Raw genomic sequence first — 11,130 nt, forward strand, 5'->3', positions numbered from 1 at the left:
GACCTTAATTTATGACCAAAGAAAAACAGCATTTGGGCTCTTTTTATCTAAGACAGTCTCCCCTTTATACACTACTGATATTTCAGGAAAAGTTAGGTCTACTGTAACCCCCTCCCCGATAGTGTTGTTCACAGACAAGAGTGGCCTTATGCATTTTACAATGACCAATTTCCTGCTCACCTGTGCACAATGGAATGGAAACATTTCAGAAGTGAGTGAGTGCTATTGGTGTTCAGTCACACGTAGATTCAACAAATACATGAGATTTTATAATTCAGCTTGCTAACGTTCACTAGTTAGTAGATCTGACCAGGGGCTACAGGTAAAATGGATGGCCCTGTTTGATATACTCCAGCTTGGGTTAGCTAGCCAGCTAACATCAAAGCAAGTAGAGTCGGTCTACCAGCAAGTTGGCTAACATTAGTTAGCCTGTTGCATTTGTTTTAGCTTGGTAAAATTGGTTTTATACTGGATATTCAGTTATCCCATCAATAACTACTGAACCAAGCATGCCATGGCTATGAAAACGGTATATTCAGAATCAGGGGTGGATGGAGAACAATCCACGCCTTCTAACTTATTATTGTGCCCCCCCCAAACAACAACAAAAAAAAAATGTACATACTGCAGCTTAAACCAATGCGTGACATGACTATGAAAACTAGATATTCTGAACCAGGGGAGGATAGAAGACGGGGGTTCTCCATCCACCCCAATTCAGAAAATACCATGTTCATAGTCATGCCATGCTGAGTAAATAGCTATTGACGAGTGAAAACCGAATGTCCACCGAAATTCTAATACAAAACCACTTTTACCTCAGTCACACTTTGGGTTGGCAAAATGAATACCGAGGCAAGCCGTAAAAACGTGGCAAACTGCAAATAACTTAGCTCGATAGCTACTACTTGAAGTGTCTCATCAGATAACCTTTAAACATCCATTTGAGTTATATCTACTGTACTAAGAATGTTATTTAACCAATGTGAACTTCTCTTACCTTCATGTCGTTCATGATGATCTGGAAGAGCCCTCCCAGAGCGCTGCATTCCTTTTCAATACCCGAATCCATTTTCCAAGTCGAAAAACTACTAACAGTAGTAGCTACCTTTTAAGTTAAAAGTAATGCGTTTATAAATATATGTTGAGGGAAACCCCGACGTGCAACGTTTAATTGGGCCAAAAACAGAGCCCGATCGAGACAAATATTTCAAAGTAACTACCTAACGTTAGTTATTTAGAGAGTAAAACAAAAATCGGGGAGGGACAATACATAGCTAGCTATATGGAATAGTAATACCACATACTGTCTGTTAACTGTCGTTGCAATACTGTTCCAGTCAGACTCAGTGTGGTAGGCTAGCTAGCTAACTAGCCAGCCAACTTGATACACCTCCAAGAAAACATGGCATGGTTGAGTACAGCCCGGTAGCTCGAATGGAAAGTCCGTCGAATTGACCTGATAGTACAGTATCCAAACCTATAACTACCACAGCCAAATAGGCAATGCGGCTGGCTAGCAATACCTTACTAGCGACCTGATAGCTAACGCGCGGGCAGATTCTTGATAAATTACTTACTAGTCAGCGAATAATATTTATTTTAAAATCTTATTTCAGTTTCCCATGGTCCGGTGAAAATGACTCCTCTTATTCCTATGCGTTTTCAGCTTGTTTGCACATGTGTGTCATGGCCTTTCACCCAACTATTCGATGACAATCCACGTATCGTTTTGAGTTTGCTTGCCTTGTGTGTGTTGCTACCACCGTACGCTCAATATTCCCTCTTCTTCTTCGTCTTCTTCTTCTTCTTCAGTGGAGTTTGTCCGCGCTTGGCATCGAACGTTATGACGCATTATCGCCACCTACTGTACTGGAGCGTGGGCCAGAGATGGAGAAACGAAAATCTACCTGCCAGCCACGTTGCTCTTAAAAAAGATAACACAATATTTTATACTATATCTAATGACGTTCTACTCAAAATACTCTTTAAACTAATTTCCTGTATCCCCTTCTCCCTCATGCTAGAGCTCAGCCTCTCACTTTCAGGGCTCCCAAGTGGCACAGCGGTCTAAGGCACTGCATCTCAGCGTGTGAGGTGTCACTACAGACACCCTGGTTTGAATCCAGGCTGTATCACAATTGGCTGTGAGTGGGAGTCCTATAGGGCAGTGCACAATTGGCCCAGCGTCGCCTGGGCTTGGCCGGTGTAGGCCGTCATTGTAAATAAGCATTTGTTCTTTAACTGACTTGTCTAGTTAAATAAAGGTTCCATTAAATGTTTAAAAAGCAACTTTGACACTGCCCATACTGTCTCTGTTTCCTGCCAATAATCACACTTTCCTGTCGGATGCCTTCCTATCACATTTAAGACCTTATTCAATTGGCTGTGTCCCACCGTTAATCTTGTAAAAATAGCCTCCTCTCTTCTGTCCCTTCCTGCCGTCCTCCCCGACTTTCGTCTGTACTTTAAATAAATGCCTTCCCTTATTGTCTCTATTCCACTTCTCCTGCCATCTCTGCACCATCACTGTCCATATCAGGCTTTTTGCCTCTGCCTTGCTCATTGAAACTACAAAATCAACATCCCCACGACTAAGTGCTTGTTTAGCCAGTACATCAACTGCCTCATTCCCCTCCACCCCCACATGGGCTGGGGCCCTAGTAAATTTTAACTGCATACCCATCTGTCTAATCCTGCCATGGGTTTGTAGCCCGTCAAAAAGCAGGTTCTGTCTGCTACAGTTGAAGTCGGAAGTGTACATACACATAGGTTGGAGTCAATTAAAACTCGTTTTTCAACCTGTGGATGTATTTCAAGGCCTACCTTCAAACTCAGTGCCTCTTTGCTTGACATCAATGGGAAAATCAAAAGAAATCAGTCAAAACTTCAGAAAAAAAATTGTAGACCTCCACAAGTCTGGTTCATCAATGGGAGCAATATCCAAACGCCTGAAGGTACCACGTTCATCTGTACAAAGAATAGTACGCAAGTATAAGCACCGTAGGACCACGCAGCCATCATACCACTCAGGAAGGAGATGCGTTCTGTCTCCTAGAGATGAACGTACTTTGGTGCGAAAAGTGCAAATCAATCCCAGAACAACAGCAAAGGATCTTGTGAAGATGCTGGAGGAAACAGGTAAAAAAAAAAAAAAAGTATCTATATCCACAGTAAAACGAGTCCTATATCGACATAATCTGAAAGGCCGCTCAGCAAGGAAGAAGCTACTGCTCCAAAAACTCCATCAAAAAAAGCCAGACTACGGTTTGCAACTGCACATGGGGACAAAGATCATACTTTTTGGAGAAATGTCCTCTGGTCTGATGAAACAAAAATAGAACTGTTTGGCCATAATGACCAACGTTATGTTAGGAGGAAAAAGGGGGAGGCTTGCAAGCCGAAGAACACAATCCCAAATGTGAAGCACAGGGGTGGCAGCATCATGTTGTGGGGGTGCTTTGCTGCAGGAGGGACTGGTGCACTACACAAAATAGATGGTATCATAAGGATGAAAAGTATGTGGATATATTAAAGCAACATCTCAAGACATCAGTCAGGAAGTTAAAGTTTGGTCGCAAATGGGTCTTCCAAATGGACGTTGACCACAAGCATACTTCCAAAGTTCTGGCAAAATGGCTTAAGGACAACAAAGTCAAGGTATTGGAGTGGCCATCATAAAGCCCTGACCTCAATCCCATAGAAAATTTGTGGGCAGAACTGAAAAACCATATGCGAGCAAGGAGGCCTACAAACCTGGCTACCTCTACCCCACTTTTGTTGCCAGCGGTTATTAATGGCTGTTGAGTTATTTTGAGGGGACAGCGAATTTACACTGTTATACAAGCTGTACACTCACTACTTTACATTGTAGCAAAGTGTCATTTCTTCAGTGTTGTCACATGAAAATATATACTCAAATATTTACAAAAATGTGAGGGGTGTACTCACTTTTGTGATATACTGTATACTCGAGACACAAACCAACGAGATGTAATGACGAGTTTAATGTACAATGGCCTAAGTGCAATCGAACAAACACCACCTCTTCCTTCCTAATCTGATCTTTGAATCTTGGTCCACCAACCTTTCTTTGAAGGGCATATACAGTAAATGCCGACCCTTGGGCTCAGAGTCCCATCTCTTCTCCCACGCATCTATCAAAATGGCTCTAATCTTACATTTGGCCTCACCTCTACCCAGTGGAACATTAATATCAATTATATCTCTTTTCAAAGCTCTTTTGGCTAACTGGTCTACGATTTAATTCCCTTCCACACCCAAATGTGCTGGGACCCTGCAAAATCTCACTACTACACCCAGTCTCTCAATTGTCCATAATAACATTAATACCTCCAATGGTAGGTCACTCCTATTAGATTTACCAGATGATAAGCTATTCAATACAGACAGAGAATCTCCCCATACTATAATTCGAACAGGTTGTAGGTCCTCCACCCACTGGAAGGCAACTACCATAGCCAACAGTTCATCTGTTTGTTATTTGGTATTTTATTAGGATCCCCATTAGCTGTTGCAAAAGCAGCAGCTACTCTTCCTGGGGTCATATCTGGACATCAAATTAAGGAACGTAAATGCTTGCTCCTGTGCGCCCACTATCTTGGTCCTTGGATCCATCTGTGAAAAGCAGTAGTAAAGCATAAAAACTTCTACCAATGTAATTGTCAACCAGTTTCCCTATATCACTGACTTCTGACCAATCTTTCCTTTTCTCTACCAAGGTTAGATCAACAACAGAATCTGGGAGTAACCATGGAGGAACATCCCCTATCACCACAGAAGGGCCAACCTCCAACTCCCTCAAACCCCTCTCGTCAGCAAGCTTTCCAATTGTCCAACCAAAACACTGCTTTGTCTACTGGTATATTCCCAACAGTCATCTAGAACAGTAGCAGGGGATGCTCAACCTCACAGCCTTTCAACCTAAACCAATAAGCTAATGCCAATTTTTTTATACTGTGTATCCAAAGGCATCTCACCTGCTTCCACTAGTAAGGCACATACAGATGTTGACTTAAATGCACCAATACATATCCTTAAAGCTATATACTGGATTCTGTCCAGCCTCTGAAGCCTAGTCTTCACCTCTGTTCCATAAACTACACACCTGTAATCAATTGTCGTTCTGATCAGAGCTCTATAAATATCCATCAACGATTGTCTGTCAGCACCCCATTCATAACCAGAGGCCGAGCACATTAGATTCAGCACCTTCTTACATTTTGTTTCAATATTTATGACATGATCTTTCCATGTATATCGCTCATTGAACCATAGACCCACATTTTTGTACTTAGAAACCCTCCCCATAGGCTGTTGTCCGTACAGAAACAACTGTATATTATCAGCAACTTTCTTCTTACATACAACAAGACTTCGCCACTGACAATTTAAAACCCAAGTCAATCTACCATCTTTCAACATCTACTATAGCTTGTTGAATAGATTTGATTACATGAGACACATTCCTTCCCCTCTTCCTAATATAGTGCATTCAGAAAGTATTCAGACCCCTTGACTTTTTCCACATTTTGTTATGTTACAGCCTTATTCTAAAATGGATTAAATAGTTTTTTTCTTTCATCAATCTAAACACAATACCCCATAACAACAATGCAAAAACAGGTTTTTAGATTTATTTTAGCAAATTGACCAAATATAAGAAACTGAAATATAAAAACGACATAAGTATTCAGACCCTTTATCCAGTACTTTGTTAATGCACCTTTGGCAGTGATTACAGCCTCAAGTCTCCTTAATGCACCTTTGGCAGCGATTACAGCCTCAAGTCTCCTTAGGTATGACGCTACAAGCTTGGAACACCTGTATTTGGGGAGTTTCACCCATTCTTCCCTGCAGATCCTCTCAAGCTCTGTCAGGTTGGATGGGGAGCGTCGCCCCACAGCTATTTTCAGGTCTCACCAGAAAAGTTAGATTGGGATAAAGTCCGGGCTCTGGCTGGCCACACAAGGACATTCAGAAACTTGTCTCGAAGCCACTCCTGCGTTGTCTTAGCTATGTGCTTAGGGTCGTTGTCCTGTTGAAAGGTGAATCTTCGCCCCAGTCTGAGGTCCTGAGCACTCTGGAGCAGATTTTCATCAAGGATCTCTCTGTACTTTGTTCCATTCATCTTTCCCTCGATCCTGACTAATCCCCCAGTCCCTGCTGCTGAAAAACATCCCCACAGCATGATGCTGCCACCTCCATGCTTCACCGTAGAGATGGTGCCAGGTTTCCTCCAGACGTGAGTGACACTTTGCATTCAGGCCAAAGAGTTCAATGTTGGTTTCATCCGACCAGAGAATCTTGTTTCTCATGGTCTAACAGTCCATTAGGTGCCTTTTGGCAAACTCCAAGCAGGTTGTCATGTGCCTTTCACTGAATAGTGGCTTCCGTCTGGTCACTCTACCATAATGGCCCGATTGGTGAAGTGCTGCAGAGATGGTTGTCTTTCAGGAAGGTTCTCTCTTCTCCACAGAGGAACTTTGGAGCTCTGTCAGAGTGACCATCGGGTTCTTGGTCACCTCCCTGACCAAAGCCCTTCTCCCCCAATTGCTCAGTTTGGCCAGACAACCAGCTCTAGGAAGAGTCTTGGTGGTTCCAAACTTCTTCCATTTAAGAATAACAGATGCCACTGTGTTCTTGGGGACCTTCAATGCTGCATAATTTTTTTGGTAGCCTTACCCAGATGTTGAACAAAATAGGACAGATAGATACTGCCTTGAGGAATACCATTGTCAACTCCATAGTTATCAGATAAAATGGATCCTATTTCAACTCGAAAAGAGCGATTAAATAAGGCCAAAACCCAGTTAGTGTCATAAAGGGTCCTTACCGGGATTTACAAAAGGTAATATAACTGCACGTTTTCAACCAGAAGGTATAACCCCCCTCAATCCAAATCTTGTAAAATAATCCCAGGAGATCATGACCTGGGGCTGTATATCCACAGCCTATTAAGGCTGAACACATCTCGTATGGTAAAAACTGCATCCAAAGAAGAATCAACATGATCCCTTTTGTTATACACATTAATATGAGCATTTAAAATGTCACACCTGCGTTGCTTATATACTTCATCCAAAGTAACCCCACTATGTACCCTAGCAAATGTCTTCCCCAACAAGTCAGCTTTTTCTATATCAGTTACGTCCATTTTTTTGACCCACAACCAAAACTGGAATTCGAGTGGACTTGCCTCTTCCAGCCATCTTCTTCAACATAGACCATACATCCCCCAGCTCAGGAACCTTGCCTATTGTAGAGCAGAATTGTCTCCATGCATTTCTCTTAACAGATTTCTGAACAGGTCTCGTATCGATGTCTGGACCAACATAAGCAACATTTCCAACAGATTGTCCACTTATTCCAGGAGTAACCCTATTATCTCCATCATTCTGCCTAATTCCTCGATCACACAGACAGCGTCATTGCATTTTGGTACACCAGAAGTACATTAATTTCCAATGGAACGCTGCGTTTGCCTTGCAGCATTACGTTGCAGAGGCAATTGCAGGGCATTCTGTGTGGTGCATGTGTCAAACTGTATGCATACGTAGATGGCTTGACAAAAATGGTAGCAGAAGGTGAATATTGAACTTTTATTGCAAACATATCCAGATGATGCTGCGTACCACTTTGCGCAATGATGCAGTCGGTGTGATCAAGGCATAATGGTTCCACCAATCTGCCCTGCAGCCTCTGCATTAGACACATGATTTTATATCTTAGATATCTTAGATTTTATATTTATATCTCGAGCCTATTTTTGCACCTGGCATCCACCAAATGCTGCACTGAGTTCCCCCCCACAATTACAACCGTTAACCTTGACATTGTTCCCACGTTCACCATAATCATGTTCCCCTTCACATTTGGCACATCTTTTCTTTCCTTTGCACAGAGCCACTACATGTCCGATTCTTTGGCATTTAAAAAACCTTTATGGAGGTGGGACAAACTCTCTAACAGTGAAAGACAGGAAGTCCATCTGTACTTTCTTAGGTAAAACCTTCTCAAACATGAGTGATATTGACAGGCTTTCACTTCTCTGCCCCTCTTTCTTACTGAACAGCCTTTTGACATCAACAACTTTGCCCCCCTCTACATTTTATTTGATATAATCTATGGACATAGATAATGGAACTGCAGAAATTACACTCCTCAGTTTAGCCAAAACTCCAGGGACATGACTTGTGATTTTCTTCCCATTGAGAAATTTCATTTTCAGAATCTTCCCTTGCTGAACATGGTCAGCACAGAATATTAAGTCTACCATTACCAATGAACCAGGCTAATGTGACTTCACCTATCTCTTTCTTAAAGGCATTGGTTAATTGAATAGGGTGTAGATGAGACCCTGTAGTCGCAACAAACATGACTACAACTTTCCACTCCGACACATCACCTGTTTTTCTCCACCGTCTTCACATTCTCAACACTGGAAGTGCCACTACTGCCAACAGCGCTTATAGCAAGGTCATTCTTTTTACTTTTACTTTTCATCAGTGGCGCAACTTTCACAAGGGCCGGGGGGGGGGGGGACAAAAATGAAATTTCAGACATGTTTTATCATTGGAATGTGATACAAAATTAGGCAATAGTGTGCAAATTAGGCAGTAGTGTGCTTTAGGACCATGCAGATGCCTCCGAGAAGTCGGCTAGGCTGTTTGGAGTGTTAATCTGACTGGATAAAATGTAAAATAATACTTTGTCCCCCCACTTCTAAAACCAAAGTTGCACCCCTGCTTTTCACCATCCAGGTCCATGACTTTCATCATCCCCACCCATACCATCAGAACTATCATCCATGTCGACCTCAGTCCAGCACAGATGTTGCTTAAACCGCCTACCACAATATAGAACGATGGATTCTATTTTGCTTCCTAGTTTGAACAAAGGTTGCCTTTCGACCATCCGTCCCCCTAGATTGTCCTCGTCCTTGAACAGAAAGACAGAGAGAGTTCCATTCGGATTCTTTCATTTTCCCCAATGATGTATATAAACCCTGGATTGCTGATAGCTATGTATTGGCTGTTTAGAGGCTTTGAAGCCACCGGTCGGCCATATTGACACTCCCCAGTAGACGCAGTCCTCCAAAGGAATTAATGGAGTACCATGGTATTTCTATTATTATATTTCAAGGACAAAATATAATTTACTTAAGTATTTTGTTGTTGTAGTACAGTAACATTAGTAGTCTGTAAAAAAAAATACTTTAAGAAAATGTTTTTATATATTTTTTTATGTTTATCTCACACAATATAATTTTAAATAATGCATTACGGTGTCTGTAAAAGAATAAAGGTGTCAAAAACAAATGTCGACACTCATAAATGCATTTCTATAGCTTCCAAAAACGATTTTTACGATGGAGGATTACCAAGATGGCTGCACATTCGTTCCAATACAGTGCCACCTGTCTGTCTTACAGGGTTTATACATATCTCTGGGGTTCCCCAGTCACAAGTATGGATATATATATATTTTTTATTTTGATAGAAGTAGTGAGTCACAAATAAAATATGTGTTGTGCAAATTTAGAATTCAATTTTTAAATAAAAATCTGTCTGTAAATTTGGCCATATAGTTTCACAAACATATGTCATCATCTAAAAGCATAGGAGTATCATTGACAAAAACAAATGATGATTAGCAAACATAGCACTAACATAGCACTTTTAAAAAACACAAAAACACAAGTGGTCAAATATGTTTTTCTGAATGTTACAACATTTGTGACTCCGCATATTACTTTTGTGACCTGCATGTTATGCATTTGTGACTGCCATTCCATATTTGTGAGTTGGTTCACATATTTGTGAGTTGCGTTTTACGTATCTTTACTGCATCCATATTAGGACTTCCTCAGATCTCATTTAGGCAAAAAAAAATGTGTAACTAATATATCACATAATTTATTTTTAGGAATGCATGTGTTTGATCACCAGTATAAGATGTGTTCTAATTTTCATGATTTTTACCTGTATTATTCATTTACACAATTACTTTTATTTTGAAGGATTCATGACTTCCTGATTTGGCTGGCTTCTTACATTTTTAGACTAGTAGCTCATTCTTGCTGCATGGGATTAATGATGGAGGAGTAAAACAATCTTGGATGATTGTCTAGTTTCAATAACTCAAGTAAATTGAATACCATAAGGTTTGAATTGACTGAACAGTTAATCTTATTATTTTTCTCAGCCAGGGAGAATATCCTACCGATATTGAGGCATGTTAGCTAACTAGCTAACATTAGGTAAATAGCTAAAAAGCCAAAACACATAGCTAGCTAACTTCATTTAACTCACTAGCTGCTGTGTTGCTTGCTAGGGAGTATCAGAAATAAACATATTTGAGAAGCCTATTCATCTTCTAGCTAGCTAGCCATTCTGCTTACAAAACAGTTCAAATCTAACATTGGCTGACAAACAAATGGCTTTCTTTCTTTGACAACAAATAACTAGCTAGCTTTACTTCCTCACTGTGAATTCTTACAATAATGAATAATGTTTGCTGCTAGGCTAGCTATGATACTCAAATAGTAGCAATAACGATAGAAATGTTCACATACAGCTTAAAATGTATTATAGTGAGTAGATCCATTTTATCTTCACAAGAGGCCTGACTTGGTGTCGATCTCCACCTGGAAGGAGTCCTTATGAGGAAGCCCATCTTTGGTCACTTCTGTCCTGGTAAGTAAAACACTACAATGTCACTCACGCTCAAAATCTTCCAAGATGGCGTAGCAGTGGGATGTCTGTTTTGATTGTCTTGTCCCGTCCCTTGTATATATCGTTTTTCTTCAAATATATTTAGTATATATTTTTTATACTTTTAATCTTTATTTCCATCATACTCTCCTGCAACCCACCTCACCCAATGTGGTATGGATCTGCTATGTTTTATACTTTAGAACCGGAACCCCCTTCAGGAGCTAGCCAGCTAACTAGCTACTAGCTATTAGTCAGTTAGCCACTGCTAGCGCTCATCACCGTTAACTCAGACATTTGCCAGACTCAGCCCGGTCAACTCCTGCCAGCCTGCACAGCGCGATATCAACCCAGAGCATATCGGACTGCTTTTCTCTACCACCATCTCCGGATT

At 41.0% G+C, this 11,130-nt stretch overlaps 1 protein-coding gene across 4 annotated transcripts in view; it reads right to left on the reverse strand.

Annotated features, from left to right (window-relative positions):
- The window catches only part of LOC139370691 (protein MTSS 2-like), a 109,384-nt gene extending 107,571 nt beyond the window's left edge, over positions 1-1,813 (reverse strand). For 3 of the 4 annotated variants that reach the window (XM_071110316.1, XM_071110318.1, XM_071110315.1), the window contains exon 1: positions 1,001-1,773. In XM_071110316.1, the coding sequence (XP_070966417.1) occupies positions 1,001-1,072 (72 nt within the window). In that variant the 5' untranslated portion in view covers positions 1,073-1,773. Of the gene's footprint in view, positions 1-1,000 lie in introns of all 4 variants that reach the window. The other variant, XM_071110317.1, reaches the window with a different exon arrangement.
- Positions 1,814-11,130: the final 9,317 nt, after the last annotated feature.

The sequence above is a fragment of the Oncorhynchus clarkii genome, chromosome 17 (assembly GCF_045791955.1).
Source record: "Oncorhynchus clarkii lewisi isolate Uvic-CL-2024 chromosome 17, UVic_Ocla_1.0, whole genome shotgun sequence".
Taxonomy (NCBI): domain Eukaryota; kingdom Metazoa; phylum Chordata; class Actinopteri; order Salmoniformes; family Salmonidae; genus Oncorhynchus; species Oncorhynchus clarkii.